At 40.0% G+C, this 20,064-nt stretch overlaps 2 protein-coding genes across 3 annotated transcripts in view; one reads left to right on the top strand and one right to left on the bottom strand.

Moving 5' to 3' along the window:
* The window catches only part of OSBPL10 (oxysterol binding protein like 10), an 82,946-nt gene extending 73,992 nt beyond the window's left edge, over positions 1-8,954 (top strand). For both annotated transcript variants that reach the window (XM_017732076.1, XM_017732077.1), the window contains exons 8-11: positions 1,800-1,986; positions 3,370-3,552; positions 5,321-5,474; positions 6,192-8,954. In XM_017732076.1, the coding sequence (XP_017587565.1) occupies positions 1,800-1,986; positions 3,370-3,552; positions 5,321-5,474; positions 6,192-6,236 (569 nt within the window). In that variant the 3' untranslated portion in view covers positions 6,237-8,954. The remainder of the gene's footprint in view (positions 1-1,799; positions 1,987-3,369; positions 3,553-5,320; positions 5,475-6,191) is intronic.
* A 2,244-nt stretch (positions 8,955-11,198) lies between these two features.
* Positions 11,199-20,064, bottom strand: part of STT3B (STT3B, catalytic subunit of the oligosaccharyltransferase complex) — a 28,762-nt gene continuing 19,896 nt past the window's right edge. The window contains 6 exon segments of the mRNA XM_008631965.2: positions 11,199-12,841; positions 14,796-15,008; positions 16,002-16,115; positions 17,093-17,266; positions 19,590-19,634; positions 19,636-19,699. Coding sequence (XP_008630187.1) covers positions 12,761-12,841; positions 14,796-15,008; positions 16,002-16,115; positions 17,093-17,266; positions 19,590-19,634; positions 19,636-19,699 — 691 coding nt within the window. The 3' untranslated portion in view covers positions 11,199-12,760.

Consider the following 20,064-nt stretch of genomic DNA (forward strand, 5'->3'; position numbering starts at 1 on the left):
TGTGGAGCTGAGGAAGCTTGAGGCAAAACGTGTGTGTGTGTGTTCCAGTTGTGTCCTCCTGGCCTTTCCCTGCTGGTGAGGGTTCAGCACATGACACGGGGAACTTGTAACTTGCCAAGATGAAATGGTTAAAGGTCCTTTTAAAGACATGACTTTTCTGTGTGCTTTTGCACTCCCAGCTCCTTGTGTCAGACTTGCTGGAGTGGAGATGCTGGCTGTGTCACTGCTGGCAGGCTGAGGTTGCAGAAGTTCTGAGAGCAACTGCATGAAGCTGTTCTGGTTTGCAAATGTTTTCCTGTGAAATAGTTTCAGAAGACAGACGTGTCAAATTGCAGAGCTTCCTGTGCCTGCATTTAGTTTTCTTAGCTTGAACCAGTGTTCAAGATCATGGTTCTGTTATAGCTCTGTGCTTTTAAATTTTGAGTGTGTTTTTGTGTTTTCATGCAGCATTAAAGGCATATTTTCATATTGGCAGCAGTAGTGTTGTGTTTCTATTTAATGCTTTTTCATCATTAAATCTGAGATCACTTTGAAAAAGTAGTGTTATTATTCCCTTAAACAGATAGATTAATCAATACCACTAACAGTGTGTTCTTCCCCTGCCTGCCCCAGGGTGACGGCAAATGGGCTCAAGCTCATCTTGTTTCTAAACAGATACTATTACTATGTCAAAATAACTTTCCTGCTTTTTTTTTTTTTTCAAATATTTCTGGGTTCTGAGTGCTTCCTGTGATGGGTTATTTTCAGTCCCTGTTGTGAAAAAATATTTTCAAAGCTGTCATTTTTGCCTTTAGGCAGTTAGTAAATGGGACACAAAAGACTGTAAAACTCTGATAAAAAATACACTGCAGACATTTGGCATGATCTAATTCTGCGTGCAAGGTTTATGGTGCTCTTTTCCTGGTCTTATGTCCTGTTATCCTGAAGACCAAACTACAGTTTTTATGGGGATAGAGTTGTATCTGTAGCCCCAGGGGAAGCTGCAAAGGTTTGATCAGGAAAGCTACTTTCTTTGTGCAACTTCCAAGTAATGTTGAAAAACTGCTGCTGTTGTGTGTTGTTTTTAGTTACAGCCTCATACTGCTGAGGGTGGAGAAACCTTTACAGGATGAGATGGAATTACCAGTAGTTTTTTCTGCCTGGTAGAGACATTGGACTCGGTGGTAGTAGAGCAGTGGCCCTGCTGGCCCCTCTTTGATGATGCAAGATTTTTTCAAAGCCTGTGTGAGAAACGAGGTATTTGGAAATTAAGGAGCAAATTTAATGGGAGATTTCTAGATGCTGTGTTTCCTAGTTGTACCCATGGAGACTCAGAGCTTTTCACTCCTAACCAACTAAGGCATCAAGAGGAAATTAGTGGAGGATGTGGCTGTTTCTAACTGAGTGGAGAAGTGAAGAGTCCTTTGGCCATGCCCATATTTTTTCTGGAGGGAGATTATGATATGACACTGAGGGAGCATCTGAATTTTCAGTATGGGTTTTTGCAGGGACATTTTATGATTTTCCAGCTTTTAACAGTAATACAAAGTAAGGAATCCAGTCAGATTTTCTGAAAAGTTGTTTGGTACCATGCAGGAGCCCAGGGTACACAGTCAAATTGGGTGCTTTTGAAAATGCTTGTTGGAAGAAACTTGTTCCAGAGAGCAGAGTTTCTTGCTTAGCAGACAGTGCCCTCCTTCAAGGAGAGCTGCACGTTGTGCTCTCTGTGGATGTGCATTTTGATGGTGGTAATTGGTCAGTGACCATCAGGTCTTATCAGTGAACCTTTTATTACCTCACTTTCACCTCTTCCTGTGTAGGTGTTCTTCACTTGCTGGAACACGAGGAAGAGTATGTCTTCACCCTGCCCAGTGCCTACGCTCGCTCAATCCTTACCATCCCGTGGGTGGAGCTTGGAGGGAAAGTCAACATCAATTGTGCCAGAACAGGCTATTCTGCCACAGTCACGTTCCACACCAAGCCCTTCTATGGAGGGAAGGTCCACAGGTATGGGAATTACTGTCTTAATCTTGTTTGCCTGCTGCTGGATTTCAGGGGAAAGACTCTTGGGCATCTGTTCAGTTCTTCTGTTGCAGTATTTTATAGACAGATAGCTGAAGTTCTTTTCCAATTAGTGCTGGAGATGACTTAAAGCTTTAGGGCAGTTTATTGTAGCAATACATATTATGTTGTTTAACTGAATTGGATGTATTTTTCTCATTAAAATAAAGTGAGTGTATCTCTCCAGCCTTTGTTTCTTGTAGAAGTTGCTGTTAAGTGCAGGATCAGAAAAATGCATGTGGGAAAGGCAATATTTCTGCTATACCAGCTGCTGCTTCTGTGTGAGTCTTGTAGATGAACTGGTGTTCCAGGTGGAGCTCCCAAAAAGAGGAGAGAAGCAAAAGTTTCACTGCCCATAGCAGTAGCTCCCTACTGGGAACTCCCAACTCTGCACTGAAATTCCAGATGGTGGAAATGTTATTTACCTTCTTTGGTTCCCCTTCACTAAGGGCGCAAAGAGGTCCTGTGCAAGACAGCCTCCTGTCTTGCTTCCGTGATCAAGTTGATGTCCCAGTCATTAACATCAGACCCCTTTCTTGTTCAGAGGAGACTGTGTTTTTGCATGGTTACCTCTGTTTTCAGATGGTGTAACTATTCTTCCCATTTCAATGTTGTGTTCAGGCACATGTCCACATGGGGCTGTTTTGACAGGGTTTTTCTCTAAAAGTTGTAGATTAAAAATTGGTGTCATCAGGGTGAGTGGAAATTTGGTGAAATTGTGCTGCATTACTTTAGTAATTAAAAAACTTAATTGAGTTTACAGATTACTTTCTAAAGCACACTTGTGCATGCTCATAGATACACACAAAACTTCTCTCTGCATTTTGGTTTTCTAGTCCTACCTGCCTGTTTTGCTCACTCAGTTCTTTGACTGCTGAGGTGGCTTTAGTCATTGCCTCTCAGCAGCTGAGAAGTGAACTTGCGGAGCTAAAGAAGAAAACAAAGATAGCCCGAGTCTTTGACATGGGTCTCTGACAGCACTATGTTCAGGTGTGAAAGTGTCATGTATTGAAAATGTCACATGAATGTCAGGGATTGTTTTTCAGGCTGCTGAGGTCACCATTTGGCTCTGGGTTGGAGTATCAGAGTTTTAAGTTGGCTTACTGCTGTACTTCACTAGAATGTCATCCCAAAGCTATTGCTGTGTTAGAAGAGCTTTCCTGGGATGAGTCTGGCCTTTTTTGGAGACAGCATCACTACTTTGCTTGAATAATTGATTTGTAGAGGTAGAAAGCTGCTTGTACCCTTAGCAAGGTAGTGCTTTCATGTACTGATAATAAATGGTACCAGTTATTTCTGTGGTCTTTTTTTCCTTGCCCCTTGAATCAGGGTTACAGCCGAAGTGAAGCACAATCCAACGAACACCATTGTGTGCAAGGCACAGGGAGAATGGAATGGGACCCTGGAATTCACTTACAGCAACGGAGACACCAAAGTGATTGACACCACCAAACTGCCTGTTATCAGGAAAAAGATCAGGCCCATAGCAAACCAAGGGCCGCTGGAATCGAGGTAAGGGCACAGGCCTTGCAGTACTCTCCTTCTGAACCTTGGGTGGTAACAGAGCATGGAAGCCAACTGCAGTTCTTAGTGCTGTGGTTCAAAAATGCCTCACTTCCTACAGCACAGAAATCTGGGCACATAGAGCTGTGTATTGGTTCCTTGGAGTATAAATTACACTGTAGTGACGAGTACATAAATTTTGTAGATAGGGAAAATGCCTGTATGTGTTCTAATGAGCATCTGGAAAATGGTAATGTAGTGTTTTCACCTGCTTTTTGGAGTGATTGCAACATGGTAGGCAAATGAGTCAATTTGTTGCAAGTAATTCAAACTGGCATATATATATATATATATATATATAATGCCTATAATTTAAACAGGTATTTCATGGTTTATATATTTTAGAATATATATTTGTGTAAAAGTATGTAAAATGTGAGGCAGTGGGAGATATAAAGACACACGTACAGGTAGTTTTGAGGCTCTCAGCACCTACATCATGTGCCTAACTCTGACTATGTACATTAGAAAAAAACACGTTCTGTATTCACTGTCAATAACTGTTGATGCTTATCTTCAGAAAAATCAATACTTTAATTGAATTTAGGAACATTTTATTGGAGGACTTAAAAATATGAGTTAAACGACATTTTATTATCTGTAAATGTCTTTTTATTTTACAAGGGTGTCTTGAGTCATTGTGCAGGGTCAGATATAATTTGTCTGCTTTCTAGACTGCTCGCTTATCCACAAACTCATTTTTCTCGTGTACTGTGGAACATAAAGATTGTAGTAAATAAGGAAACTAGTAGCTCTTCAGTGTATTTATTGTATTTTTTAGATACTAGTAAGCAAATTGCATCCATCCAGTGCCTCTGCAGGATCTGCAGTTTATCAGATTGTAAACACAAAGTCATTTAAACACCCCTGGACATATGTGAAAGCTGTGGTTGATTTCAGATAGAGAGCACTTTGGATTAGATATTAGGAAGAAATTCTTTACTGTGAGGGTGGGGAGGCACTGGAACAGGGTGCCCAGAAGCTGTGGATGCCTCATCCCTGGCAGTGTTCAAGGCCGGGTTGGATGGGGCTCTGAGCAACCTGGGTTAGTGGGAGGTGTTCCTACCCATGGCAGGGAGGATCTTTTAAGGTCTCTTCCAACCCAAACCATTCTGTGAGGATTTTTCTCAGTGCTGTTCTGGGCAAAGTTTCTGCCAGGCTGATATGAGGCATTGCATCTGAGTGTGGTCAGCTGTGTGAGAAACATATTTAGCTCTGTACTGGTAATTATTGTAACTGGGAATACAGAGCACAGACCTAGAGGGGCTCCCAAGAATCAGTTCTTCTGTTAGTGACCTCATTGGACCAGTCAGAGTCCCAATTCAGTGCACTCTTGGGTTTTGGCTGACACTTCCTTTAATTCAAAAATTTAACTGCAAAAAAATGCAGAATTAAATGCCTGTCATTTGGGGGGTGGGGGAACATCAGTAAGGAATGTGAACTGGAAATGGTAAAAATAAATCCACCTGCTTTGAGAAGAAAACTCAGGTGGTAAAGAGTCAGATTGCATGGCAAAACACTGGGAGCTGAGTGAATCTGAAAATTTGGTCCACAAACTTGATGAATATCCTAGGAGAGTGATAATTCCCAAGCTGTGGGACTTGGAAAACCAGCATGGATGGCGTGGCCTCAGCCTGCTGCTCACCAGAGTGGTGTCCAGCAGCACTGGGCTGTGGCAGAGCTGTTCTCACTCTCCCTTGTGCTTCTCCCTGGCCAGGCACCTGTGGCAGCATGTCACCAACTCTCTGAAGGAGGGGAACATCGATGCTGCCACGGAGCACAAGCACCACCTGGAAGAGAGACAGCGAGCAGAGGAGAGGCAGCGCACGGCACTCACAACTCCCTGGAAACCCAAATACTTTGCCAAAGAGGTACTCGGAGTCTCTTGGTTTAGAGACCCTTTTAGCAAGTTCCTGCACAGGGATGAGTGAATGTCTGTGGATTTTGTCATGGGCCAGTGTTGTTATGTACCACTGATTGCTTAAATTCTTTTTGACAGAGTCTGGCTCTCGAATGAGAGCAGTGGATTTTTCCATGTCTGTGTTGTTCACTTTCCTTCAGTTAGATTGATTTTGATCTGGATTTTTGGTATCTAATGTTAGGCACATAAAGCGATGTGTTTTTCTGTAAAATCCAGCCCTTTTCAAATGCTGCATTCTCACATCCCCTGTTAATCTTAGCATACTAAAATGAGCACAATCTAGGGAGATTTGTCCAATGTAAGTAAGCATTGTCATCCTAAACACAGTCTTGAGTTTCATCTGTGTGAAAGGAAACAGATTTTACCAAGTTCATCTTTGCCCTTTCTTGGAGGAAAGGTGGAGGGGAAATGAGACTGACTGAGGTTATTGTTATGTTAGCCAGTATGTGCAGCTATTTAAACCAGGATCTCTTGCATCTTCCCACTGCTTCTCTTCCCCCTTGTAATTTTTCCCCTCCCACTCACATCACTTGTCAATTCATTAAACACAGAATTTTCAGGTGACAGGGATGCCTTCTTGCTTGGTCTTATTTTAGCTTTTGTGTGGACATACACAGATCCGATATTTATAAATCTTGTTTGTAACCTCTGCTTAATTTTCTTGCAGGGCGATGGTTGGCTGTATGTGAATCCTCTCTGGAAGACCCATTGACAGGAGAGAGCAGTTGCCTCATAACTTTACCTGAAAGGCATTAAAATGATAACAGTACGTAACTTCAGGATGTCCTTGGATAGGTCCTGATCCCAGAAGATCCCCACATGAAGCTATGTACTGTGAATGATGCATCTCAAAACAACCACGAGCTCGAGTTTATTCAGGAGCCATTTTGTGTGTACAGATCCACAGACACAGGCACAAGTCCCTAAGTACACACGGTGTGCATGTGTTCTGTGTGTTATTTACACTCCATGTAAACAGTACCAACACCAATAGCAACTCAAAGACCTTTTCCTTAAAGTGTTAGGGCACAGAGCTCCAGCTGGACTCGGCTGGGGTTCCCTGAAGTTGTGTGCTTGCAGGATCAGGCCCTGTGCTAGTATTTAAGAAAATACTTTTTTATTAGTACTGGTTAAGGTTTTTCTATTTTTCACTTTTGCCAAAAATGTTTTGCACTTAAAACGTGACGTGTCTCTTAATGGCAGTTGTTCTGTCTGAACAGTCACCGAGTAACTCACTTTGACATAAGAATGATCCACTAGCTGTGCTCGCTCTGGGTTGCTGAGTTCAGGGCATGTTTCCTGTCACTGATGAGTGTGAATTTCCTGCCACCCTGTAAGAAGTAGCAATACCTTCTCCAGAACACTGTTCTTCACACTAACCCGTTGTGTCCTTGCTGCTTTGTCTGTTCATGCTCCAGCTGTTCAGTCGGTCTCTGGTCACCACCCCTGAGCCAGCTGCTCTGGTAACTTTGATCTTGCTGCGTAATGTTCTCTGGCTGCTGTCATGCCAACACTTCTGGCTTACATGTTCCACTAAATGGGATTGCTTCCGATAAAACTTTTGGATGAGCAGAGATGATGTAACTAGCCTTCCCAGATGTATGATTTTCTGATGTAAAAGTAACGATTTAGTAAATTATTCCACTAAAACAATAACTTTTTGAATGAAACAAATTAAATGGGATACAATTTGTTTTGTAGAGTAAAACCAAAAATTAAAAAATCCTGTAGCTTGATCTTGCTTTGTAAGGTACCCATTGTGATACTGACAAAGTGGATTCTAGAAGTGTGTTAAGGCTTTGTTGCTTTTTAGTTTATATTTGCTGAAAATGAAGATGTTTTTGAGAGAGGTGGCAGCAAAAGGCACATGTAAAATGTGCTCAGTGCTTCTTTCCACAGTGACCCGTAAAGAAACCACTGCATTTCTAACACACAGTAGCATGGATGCCTGTCTGTAGAGCTGAGTAATTTTGTGCCTTTTGTCTGCTTTGTTAATACACTGACTTATGCTTTATAGATACTACATGAAGATATCTAGGTCAAAGCACTGCTCACATCTGTCCTCGTGCGTCCTGCATTTTGTTTTTTTGGTAGATGCTAAAATCTCTTGAGCAGCTCGGAAGGCTGAGCAGAGGAGGTGTGTGCACAAGGAAGCATTCCATTAGTTGTTCCTTTGGATTTGAACTTCAGATCTCTATTTAATGAAGGTGTGGCTACTTTTTCATCCTAAATTAATCATTAGTCTTCTTGTCTTTTTTTTTTTTTTGCACATTAGAAAGATTCATGTTCTAAATGATTTAAATCCTATTTTTTAAAAAAAGTGGATTGTATGAGCTTGGTTTTGTAACTGACACTTTTTTTTTTAAGAGGAAAAAAAAAAAATCTTATTTTTTAGGAATAGTTGATGTAATAGTTTTCTGTAACAAAACCAAAATGATGCTGTTGTAGTAATCACTGAACTGCTACCAAGTATCATCAGAAACACGTGTACTTTATCATCTGCAAGAATTCACTTTATAACGGACCCACTCTTGTTCTAGAGGTTAGTCTGATAAGTACCTAAAAGTATTCCCTACAGTTTGTAGTATCATCACAAAGAACAATCGAAAAAGCTGGCTTAAACACATGGAACGTCCTCCCAGAACTCTTTCACACACCAAAGAACAAGACACATACTCACTAAATAGCCATTGCAAACCTCTGTGTGTCAGGCATGCAGGCCTGGGCCCCTGAAGGAGTAGATCTCTTTCAGCTGGGATGGTGTGACTGTCGAGGCTACAGAGATGCTGTAGCTGTTCTTTTAAGGAGAAATTTGAATAATTTTCTGCTTGTAATTTATTGAAGATTTCTCTGTCTGCATGGTTGGTTGTTTCTGCATGCTGAGGACATTCCACTTGTGCTCTGATCAATGTTTAGTTCCGTTCTGATGCTATGAAGAATCCCCTGATGCCATTACCACTGCTTCTTTCCCGAAGTAACTTTGGAGACACAAACGTAAAAGTCCTTTCAGAAAAGATCCCATCAGTGAGATTCCAGAGCAAGATTCACAAGTGTCATTTTATTTTTCTGATAGTATGTGTTCAGTATATTTTACAGGACTGAAAAGTAAATATTCATAAGCCTTATTCTGTAGGTCATTCCAGTAGCTGTCTTGGAATTGCAAGTAAATACTTTCCTTTTCAAGTAGCCGATGTACACTGAATTGTAATGTAAAAACTTCCATGTACTTCACTTTTTTTTTTTTTTTTTTGTGCACACCTGTAGAAAGCCTATGCAACCTTTTTCTTTCTTAAATTAGAAATGTTCAGAAAGAAAATTTATACCTTTATCATTTAAAAGATGCTCTGGCAGTCTCTTCTGATTTGCCTTCCTTTCATAATTTGTGAATTTAAAATGAGAATGCTCATGAATAAAAGATTTGTTTCATTTAGTAGTGGGATGCCCTTTCTCTTTCCATGGAAGCCTTTAGTTCAGTGGTGTCAGTCCCTGACTGTCCAGGAGCTGTGTACAACACCTGGGCACCTCTGAGCTGCCTGCATGGTTCCCATGGAGTGATTTGCCAGCTGAAGCTGGGTTTGTTGTGGGGCTTTTCTGCCCTGCTTATTCTCCCAGACACTCTGGAGGTAAGTTTTTTGTTTAAATTGGACAGCTCTACCCAGGGAAAATAGGGCTGGGCAGCAACACAACTTTAGGAAAGGCTGGAGAACATTTGCCTCATTTTGGCAAGTAAAAAGGAAATAGGTAAAGTGTCCCCTTTGCTTCTGAAAATCCCATTTCATTGAATCTTTATCACTAACAGAGATTCTTGATTCAATACCTTTTAAAATACAACTCTACATTATTGCAGCATTTGGACACTTGCATGAGGAGGAAAAATGTTCATAGAGGAATCACATAGATCGTGGTCAGCATTTTTCAAGTGTTAGATAGTGCCCTTCTGGTTTTCTTTAAACATTCATCCACAGTGTTGGAAACGATCTTGCTGGAACACTTTGTTTTTATGCAAAACGGAAAAACAACACTGCCTGTAAATAGGGCAGGAAACATGACCCAGTCCTGTTCCTTGCCTTCCGTGGCATTGCTTCAAGGCCACATCTTGGAGCAGTTTATACACTTGGGTTAAAGATCTGAGGGAGTTTTAGTCACAGCCAGGTATGATTTATTTTCAGTTTTTACTCATGGTGAGACTGGTATGTACCAAGGGCTTTGTCAAAACATTCAGCTGCTTTTTCAAGAGTAAATCTATCAAGATATGTAATTAATGACTTTTCTCCCTGTTATGAAATTACTTCTGCAAGTCAAAATATTTCTTCTGGGATTATCAACAGCACTGCCTGCCTCACTGCTCCCACCAGCAATGATTAAGATACAGAACCTATGCAGTATTGACTTCTAGACGCTTGCAGCTTTAGTTCCTTAGCAACTGCTGACCTAAGCCTGGCTCATGAGTTTTTGTTTTGTTTGCTTGCTGTGGTTTTGCTTTTTGTTTGTTTTATTGGTGGTGGTGGGGTTTGTTGTTTTTTTTTTTTTTTTTATTTTTTTTTGGCTATTATGCTTCAAAATTTGGCATAACAGAACAACAAAAGGATTGCTGGAATGAAGGGAAGAAGCTAGTCTTTGTTGTTTTTTTTTTTTTTTTACTGTCTTGTGGCTATTATGCTTCAAAATTTGGCATAACAGAACAACAAAAGGATTGCTGGAATGAAGGGAAGAAGCTAGTCTGGGAGGTGTGTTTGATGAAGATGGAAGATGCTGGTAGAAGCGCTGTTCAGGTCTTCCAAAGAAGAGGTAGGAGTTAGATTAGCTGTGTGATTTTGGGATCCAGCTGTGCAGGTTTCTGAGGAACCAAGGAAGGTGAGACAGTGCTGGTTCTTCTTTGTAATGTTGCTTTTTCTAAGTAGATGCCTCAGTGACTCCAACTATTTTTTATTTTAACTGGAGAACATTTTAACTGGCAGAATCCTTGAAGTCACGTTAGAGTTAAGAAAAAAATAAAGCTCGGGTAAGTAGTAGGCAGCTTTAGGTGCAGGGTGGCTGGGATCTCTGCAGTTGGCTTATTTTTATTGCACATGCCTCAGATTCAGTTATTTCTGCTGTTAAGGAGAACACTGTCACCTAAGGCTGAAAACTGTCTGTCTGACTGCAAAGGTACCTACAGAGGGGAAGGCAGTCTTGTATGTCCTTTTTGAAAACAAGGCTGAGGTACTGCCACGCCACAGACTGACTGGCAGCATCTGTCCTGCTGCCTTTCAGGTGTTCTTCCAAGCGTTAGATCCCTTATTTCCTACCAGTGGTCAGGATGCAGATTGGCTTGGAAGCAGCAAGACGCTAGAAATCATACATCACATAATCAATCAGCCCTTCTGCTGGTGGGTGAGCAGCTGTAGCAGCTTGAGGAGCTCCAGATGCTGGAAGGAGTTGCTGCAACATGTGTGGTTGGGAAGGAAGGTTGCTCTTCCCTGGAAATATGACAGCCACCTTCATTTAATCACAGCAGAGGCCCCAGAGTTGGCTTAGTTTAAGCTGGAGGGATGTTAAGAAGATGCTGTGGCTTCACTAGAGCAGCTTGGTGAAGTCAGGAGATTCGCATTACAGAATTCTATGTCTTAATTTATGACTAGGGTTACAAGCAAGAAGTGATCAAGTTAATCACAAGAAAACTGACACAACAGCCTTAACACAAAACTTGAATTAACTTTATTTTCCCCTACAGTTGACAACTGGTCTGCATTGAGCTTTAAAGCAACAAAATAAAATGAAATCTCCAAACGACAGGGGCCAGAAATCCAGATTTAATTACCTTTGTGAAAATGCTGCAGCTGTAGTATTGGTCTGTATAAACCACTGGAGTCAAAAATGAGTTCATAAATCAAAAAAATATTCTACACCTTGGGAAAGAAGTCAGCAGTAACATTCTCACAGAACACTGTAAATTTACATTTTCTTCATGAAAGGTACATACTATTCTGCATTTACATCAAGTTATTGATGCAAGTTTTGTTTCTATAAAAAGTTACAGCCTGTGGCAGGAAAACAAACTGCAAAAAAACCCTTCCATTGTAATTAAAGAAAAATTTCAAGTTTGTATAAAGTTTCCTTATAGCTGGAAAGTGAACACGTTCAATCTCCATTTATATTTTAGTGCATTTAATCTGACAGTTTTCACCACTTAAAAAAAACCAAACCAAAACCAGTATAAAAGACAGACAAAGCAAATAGCACTAGAGCAGGAATTTCTTCAATTGATTTAAGCACTCTAAATAAAAATGCAGAGAAACAGATTTCCACAAAAACTTCCACCCTTGCCAGAAAGGCAGTGAGGGGTGAAGAGGTTTGCAAATCTTCTACCTCTGATAGCCACAGAAAAGGGGTTTTGTATACCTGTCAACCTTCTTTCCCCCAATAACCAGGCTATACTTGTTTTACCAATGTAAACATTCACCTAAAATAGTTTTAATTTCTGTTCTGAAGCACCATGGTGCTCAGTTGTATGTTATAGCATTCATTACTGTCGTTTCAGATCTTTCAGGAGGTTACAAATTTAGCCCTTGTATCTACGGTGTGCAAGATTTGCCTTGTCTACCTTGTGAAATGACAGTGTAAGGCAGCAATACTGCAATCCCATGTAGAACAAAAGCAGCTTGTCCAATTAATCTGTCCTGTCACCTCTTGTGAAAACTGCAGCTTTGCTTCTTACACTCCAGCTCAAAACCAGCCTGCAGCAGGAGTAAAAGGACATTGAAAGAAACCATTGAAAAATAATCATGGGAGTAAGTTGTTTTGAAAGTTGAATTTAAGAGAGCTCTGCCACCTCTTTCTCGTTGAAAAAGTGTCATTTTCAGATGTCACCATTCCAGTTTTCATACTGCTGCTATTCAGCTGAACAGTGTTCTCCAAAACAGATTGACAAGTATGCATGTGCCAAGGACCAAATTACAGGGTTCTTTGGTAAAGTCAGTCCAAATTCTCAACAGATTTGAAGGATAATATGTACCAATAAAAAAAATGCTGCTAGACTTGGATAGCAGCTCTGTCTTGCTTCACATTACAAATCTAAAACAGCTGTTCTCAATAAGCCAATATTTTTAATCAGACATTGCCTGAAAATTTTGTACAATAATCTGGACCAATGATGGTTCTGTACCCTCATGTTGCTGTGAAACATGATTTGAGCTAAAGGCAAAGACTGGTTATCTCAAGGACAACTGCTTCGTATTAGCAATCAGAACAGTGTGTTTAAACTGTCTTCCTGTTGGGTCTCTTGCCTTTCTTTAAAATTAGTTTATTCTTAATGTAGCCACGCTTCCTTTTGGAGGTCTAAAAAGAAAAACAGAATAACAGGTATTAGTTAATGATTTAGTCTTGACCGCGGTTTAATGATGTGCATTTCAATGCCTCAGCTTTAGACTGATTTTAAAGAGCTTAAATGCTAAACCCTCAACTAGGCATTATCCAGTTATTATTTTTTATATTGGGATTGTTAATTCCTGCCCAGCACTTTCTTTTGCACAAAATGCGCTTTTGTAAGCCCTGTCTACCAGAGCTGGAGAATTCTTTTCAAAGCACTTGCTGAAGCAGAATTAATAATTAACCAACATGATAAAACTCTAATATGCCCAAAGAGCACAACTGTTGTGTTAGTTTTGTTTGGAAATACCTTCTTGCATCTTTTGCACTACTTGATTCTCTTAAAAGTTAGGTAGAAGTATTTGCTCAAAGCAGCATTTTTCAAAAGAAAAAAACCTGAACAATCCCATTTTAGTCTTCTAAACTCTGCTGTTGGTCTGTAGGCTGCTTAGTTAGCACTTCCTGCACATTCCTTTATCAGCATGTTTTAGATTTTTTTTAAGGTAGTAATGGGGGGAGAACTTTAATGTTGGTCATAGGTAAAATTAACTTCAAATTAGCATACATTCAACACAACTGCCAGGAGGCAGCTCCCACCCTTGCTGCACTTTGCTGTGCTTAGCAGCAGGCTCTATTCTTATTTTTAAAAATTGTATTTAATCAACATAATACCAACAACACTGAGAAAGATACAAACTAATATGTAATACTGAGACACATTGTATCTCTGAGCTTGAGCAATGTCATTCCTAACATGATAGCAGATGGACTGAATTTATATAAGTAAGGAAGCAACTGCTGAAAAACTGTGGCTACTAAGGAGCCCTTGGAATGTATTTAAGAAATCCTAGCTTGGACCTTTGCCCCATGCTCTCCACTGGTTCTCTGATTTCTTAATGGGAAGTAGAGCCTGTTTGTACTGCAACAGTAGGTGGGGGGTCAGAAACTGCATCAACTTCTATGGTCTTTAAACAGAGAATATACACTTCCAAGGCTTAGAGTGGGCTCAGTGCATCTATCATGGATAAATACAGCCTTGCTTGTCACTTAAGATAAAAAGTTGCAGTGTTAAGTGTATGATAGGCACAACAAAGCTTATCATTTCCTTTCAAGATATATCTAGCTTCAGTGGCAACCCCCAAATGCCTTATTTTACGTACTTCCATCAAATCACAGAAATAAGCATCTTTACATTTAGCATTCTCTACTTGCAGAGAACGTTCTATACTTGTATTTCCATGACACAGTGTAAGTCTACTGCCTATTCTAATTTAGTTTGTTAGACAGGATTCTGGAGTTCCTTTTGCAACATCTATTTGAATATATAGAAAACAGATGTTGTGAAAGAGAGGGCTGCTAAGAGTCTCCCCAGCTCCCCTGGGAACACACCTCTTTCTTAATAGGCTGAAGGAGGGCAGCACAACAAACACTTTTAAAACTGTGAAGATGACTTCAGGCAGTAAGCAGACAGACACTAAAGCTCCATCAACAAAAGTTTCATATTTAATTTATTTCATACAAAATTGCCATTTTTAAACTTCTAGGCATCACTACTTTCAAACAAAGTCAGAAAGCAACTTCCACATTTACTTAGTGAGCCATAGTTACTGAAATATGAATTGATGTACTTTAGATATTATACTTCCAGTTACATGAAGACTTAAGAGTTGTAACAGCCAGTGACACACTCTATGTCCAGTTAAGATTCTGCCTAAAAAAAATCTAGCCTTGTGTCTTCACATGCTTTAAAGTTAAGCAGACAGTAAATTAACAATTATTACCAGCAGGCAGGTCTGATATTGGACACTAACATGAACAGTATCCATAACATTCTGGCTAGTGGAAATATATAATTCACCAGCTATGTGATTCACTGTTAAAAATGAACTCCTGACGCCTTTCAGTTACTTCACTGGGAACCCACCTTCTTTGACAAATACTTCTGTTTCGGTACAATGTTGGTTACTCTAGGTTTATGATCCAATCTCTCTCTGTTGTCTAGTTGTTTGACCTTGTATATTCTAACAAGCCAGTGCTCTGAGGTAAAGGCTTCCTCCAGATGTTTAAATTTAATGTCTTTGTTGCCTATCTCCGCATTGCGTGTACGGTCAAATCCTGGTGGTGTCCGAAAATCCAGCTATAAAAATTAAAGTTGCATGTTAGTTTGAGACAAAATCCAGAACACCAATCACTGCAAACTGTGGAACTTCATGCTACAAGGCAGTAGAGCCAAAGTCAAAGGGCAACATTTCTCTTGCATTGGTTACTACTACACAGAAAAAACTTTGAGATCCTAAGGGACAAATTCATTTGTACTCTGACAGGTGTCACAGGAGACAGTACTTAATGTCTCAGCAGAGCTACCTTGTCTGCATTCAGAAACAACTCAAAGAACAGTCTGAGGTGCAGCAGCCTGCAGTGGCTTTTCAGCAGAGCTGCTCCCTTGTGCTCTTGTCTATACTGCAATAATTTGCACTTCCATGGTTTTCCATACAATCCAGAAGTAGTTCACAATTATCAGTTAAATTTGGCCCTGCTGTGTTACAAGTAAGATCCACTGAAAAAAGGATTCTTGTGCTAATACATCAGAAGGATGGGCCCCTGGTGGGGGCAATAAAGGAAGAAAAGGAAAGGAAAAAACCAAACAGGTTTAGCTCCATCCATGTGCTTGATGCTCCCAAAGGAGAGTGACAACTGCTGCCCTTACTATACAATGCAGCGTTGTTTTATACACTGACGTGACTTGGATGGAAATCATGTAGTTTCTGACAGACATTCAACAGTCAATAGTTCCACTTGTGTGTTGCTATTACAACAAACAAATCTAAAGCTCTCCACAATGTCACAGTTAATGCTTTAGTGAGCACACAGCACAGTGCAATAAAGATACTCATCGGGGCAATGTGAAGGACACCAAAAAATGAAGTACAAGTGTAGGTTAACAGCAGAAATGCTTTATGCTAAAGGTTATAAACAGCAGACCATGACTGGATGTGTTTTAATTTGTAAAGCTCATTCTTACTGCAGATTCTGCTACTACATGCAATGCTTAATCTAAAAGATAGAAAACACATCAAAATAACGTTTTCTCACATTTCAGTTAAGATTCAGAAGAAGTTGTAGCACTAACCTGCATCTCTCCAAATCTGTAATAGGACATTTTATACATGAGGCAGTTCAGCAAAGTTGGAGAACCTGCCTTGTCTACCCGGAATTCTCCCTGAGGGGTAAAGTAATCACTTTCCTTTAAAAAGAAAAGAAGATACAAAGAGTCAATGCAAACTAAAATCTTACTTAAGGGAATTTCTCATTCCCTTCTCCTCAAAAAGACTCCTAAGAATCACAACTGGCTTTCACAGTTTAAAAGCTGATTTAAGGAAAGCTTAAAATGAAAAAGATGGTGCTCATTAAAGGTGAAATAGTTGCAAACTACCTGCTTCTAACCCAGACCCCAATGGATCAATTTTCCTAAATCTGTACTATTGTGCTGCTACAAATTTTGTCACGTCACTGTAAGTGGTTCTGGAAAAGTCATCCCGAACTGTAAAAGTTAGTTGGGCATCTATTCTTCAGAAGGGTGACAAGCACTATATTGTTAATATACGAGATCTGCAGGGTCACTATAAACTTCATATGTTCTCTGTGTTTAAACAAAAAAATTTTGCCATTTTCATCTCAAGCACAACATGAAAGTATGCACACAGGCTACTCCTTTAAGTCTGTGCTCAATATCTAGGAGTTTTTGTTAGGCTTAAGAAAATATTACTACAGACTTCTGCAATCTCAGAGGTGTTTGAACATCTTAAACTCTACATGAGTCAATATTAACACTTTCACTTGTCTCCTACTATTACACAGTTTGAAGAAATTTGTAATGCTGACTATTTAAACAGTCTGAACACTTCTACTTTTTCAAGCCTGTGATGATGCACAGAGAGACATGCACATAAGAATTATTAAAAAAATCCTGTACTTTTGGTATCATGCAAACACATGAGAAGCTTGAGGTTACTGACCTTTCAGAATCAAAAACATTCAAAGAGACTGGGCTACAGGCCACAGCACTCCTACTGTTCTAGAAAAACAACCCCAGCACATTTTTCAAATAAAACAGCAATAAGCAGTAGAGATTTCCCTCCACTGTAGTGACCACTCCCAGACAAGCAATAACATAAATAAAAGGGTTTTAAAAAAAAATTAAAAAGTAGGGGCTCCACTTACCCGTATATCTTTGGGATGTTCCCCCTCTGCTATTCTCACCATCCACAAGAACTTATTAATATCATCACCAGAGTAGCCAATCACACCACCAAAAATAATCAAAACATAATCCACATCCAGGCTTCTCATGATCTCATATGCTGCCGACTCATTAGATGACATTGCCTTTCCCACCTGTGTCATTGCAAAAATATCTTAAATATCTGCATAGCTGCCTATTGAACAGCTCCACAGATCAATACAACTAGACCAAAGCCCTGTAATCCTATGACATGTGCTCTAGGATAGCCCTGTTTGAGTAGGGAGGTTGGACCAGGTGACTCATTGTGTTCTCTTCCAGCCTGTGGTTCTGTGATTCTCTAATACCTACTTACCAACCAAAGCCAACATTTTCATTCTACATAAAGAAAACCCATTGTGAATATTTAGAAACTCAAAACCTCAACCTAAACTGAAATATTTTCTCCTCTGTAAGAGGACTGCTGCCTGTTGAAAGGAGTGTTTTGAGTACGAAATGTAGCAACTAGAGTTTTCCTTTTGTAGCACCTGCATATTCTTCAAGTCATAACTGTATTACCAAAAACTTAAGTGTTGCAGAAAATACCTAATTACAAATTACTTTCAAAGCTTTAGACACAGCCTAAAGTGTACAAATTATTTGAAAGGTGATTTTTTTTTCTTGAGCTCTGTCCTTCATTAATGAAGCAGCCATTGTGCATTGCACTAAGTAGCACACAGGCACCCTCAACACTGAATTCAAGGTAAAACAACACAGAGAAGATGTCAGAATAAAGCTTTTTAGAGCTGTATCCAGCACCTCTTCTACCCTAGTCACTTCAAACACTTAAAGAATTCAGTCAGCAACTGGCATTCAGTTCAGCAGTTTTGTTTGCTCTTGAAGCTCTTGTACTTCAGGCATAGAAACATATTGCTGTAGTCTAAGGCAGTAACTACAATATACATAATATTGCATCTGAATTGGTAACATTCAGCTAAGAATGTAATTACAGAACACTAAGCTTAGGCAGAGCAAGCTGTCAAAAAGACCAAGAACCTCAGCTTCTTGGACATTATCCCAAATAATATGAGGTTATTTGCCAGATTTCCATCTCTGTGCAGGAGGAAATCATCTGGACACATATCCAGGGCACACCTCGTTTAAAGCACAAGTGCAGGTACTGGCCACAACACACATTTATTGCTTGGGTCCCCCTTTACGGAGTCTTCCTTCCAAAACGGAACTTGACAATGCAGCAGTCGTACTCGGGACAATTCTTTATTGAAAGCCATCATTGCCCGTTGCTGCAATGTGTGTGGTTACTGTGCTTATGCAACACAGATGACTTCCAGAGTCTCTATTCACATGATGCACCTTGTCCTGCAAGAAGCTGTGAGTTTGGATGCAGCATCTGCACTTCTACGTCTTGCAGCAGAGGGATGCACACAGAGCTATCAGAGCTGAGTGTCCATTACAACACACAAATGCTGTCAGTCAACAACCAAATCAGAAGTGCCTCAGAGTACATGGCAATGCTTGTTGACTGCCATTAGATTACCATCAGTACAATTTCCCAAGCTTACTTTCAGCTGAATGTGAGTTTCCTTCCTCTGTAAAAAGTGCAGACATGTGATCCCTCCTTCCCCCAATACACATTGTTTTGGGACTCTGCTCAAAGCACAGCTTTGTTAATTTGTTGGCTTTGTACACAGCTTTTTGGTTGATCTAGTACAACAGCTGTACTCACTACTGACACAAGACAGAAAGAACACAAGAAACTATCCTAATTTCTTAAGCCCTTCCCCCATTCTGCCCTTGTAGCAAAACACTCTGGGAAGAAATGTGATTGATGATAAACACAAGTTGCCCAAGGTGGTACGCTGTAACCACAGGCAATGCTAACACCTTGCCTTAAGCACATGTATAAAGCTTAAACTTACTCTTCAGAAGTGAAAGAAATTTAATGTCTTGTCTAACTGCAAATTCGAGATGACAGAATTGCATTAAGTCTGCTACACTTCCACAGCTAGTCATAAATAATCACTGATTTCCCAGATGTCTGAAAATTTGTCAATTCACATGGTCAGTTTTCACATGCTATTCAAAAATCCACTCAGCAGTGACACTGCTGAACTGCAAGGATCCTTATTTTGATAGGCCAGTAAAGCAGTGGTACTAGCTGTTACAGCACTAATCCCAAGGGGAACGGTAAGTCTTAGGTTTTGTCTATCCTCCCCCAAAGAAAAGAAGAGAAACTGAAGTGGAAGTGAAGTTTTGGAAGCCCCAAGTAAACAAAATGAAAACTGCAAAGCAAAATCGACCCCCATACTTGAATTATAACAAATAAAAAAAGTATGTTCCTTCCATGTTTTTGTTTCTCACTCTACGCAATTTCTCCTTAACATCCATCACCCTGTCTAAGAGACATCTGCAATTTCATGCTGGACTGCAATGTAAACATTTTGGTGTTTCTGCTCCATAGAAAACGGCCACCCTTACCAAGGCGATGTGGCTGTTGTTCCAAGTGTTGTTATCAACTGGCGTGCTCATCTGTGTTCTGTCTGAGCCAGTAATAGGCTTCTCTGAAGTCATCCAGGATATTCCGAGTGCTGGAAAACAGTTCATTTTATTTGCATCAGTACAAATACTACCAACAAATTAACTGCACCATGATAACCCACTGCAGCCTGGGTTCACAAATAAGGGTTTTCTTATGAGTTCAGCTCCCTTTGAGGGATTTCGTCACCAGCAGTCATAAGTTTGAACCCTCCGACAGCTGAATGTCCAGAAGCTGAACTGCTTTTGAAGACACGACTGCTTCTGAAGATGTGATAAATGCATTTCCAGTCAAATATATATTCTTAAACAAGTTTTCCCAGTTGACTCCAAAGCTTTTTTTTAACCATCATCTTAATTGGCTTTGGGTAGGATTATTTTTATATACTTCATTAAATATTTCAGAAAATGTATCTTT

This window comes from Corvus brachyrhynchos, unplaced genomic scaffold (assembly GCF_000691975.1).
Source record: "Corvus brachyrhynchos isolate BGI_N302 unplaced genomic scaffold, ASM69197v1 scaffold53, whole genome shotgun sequence".
NCBI lineage: Eukaryota > Metazoa > Chordata > Aves > Passeriformes > Corvidae > Corvus > Corvus brachyrhynchos.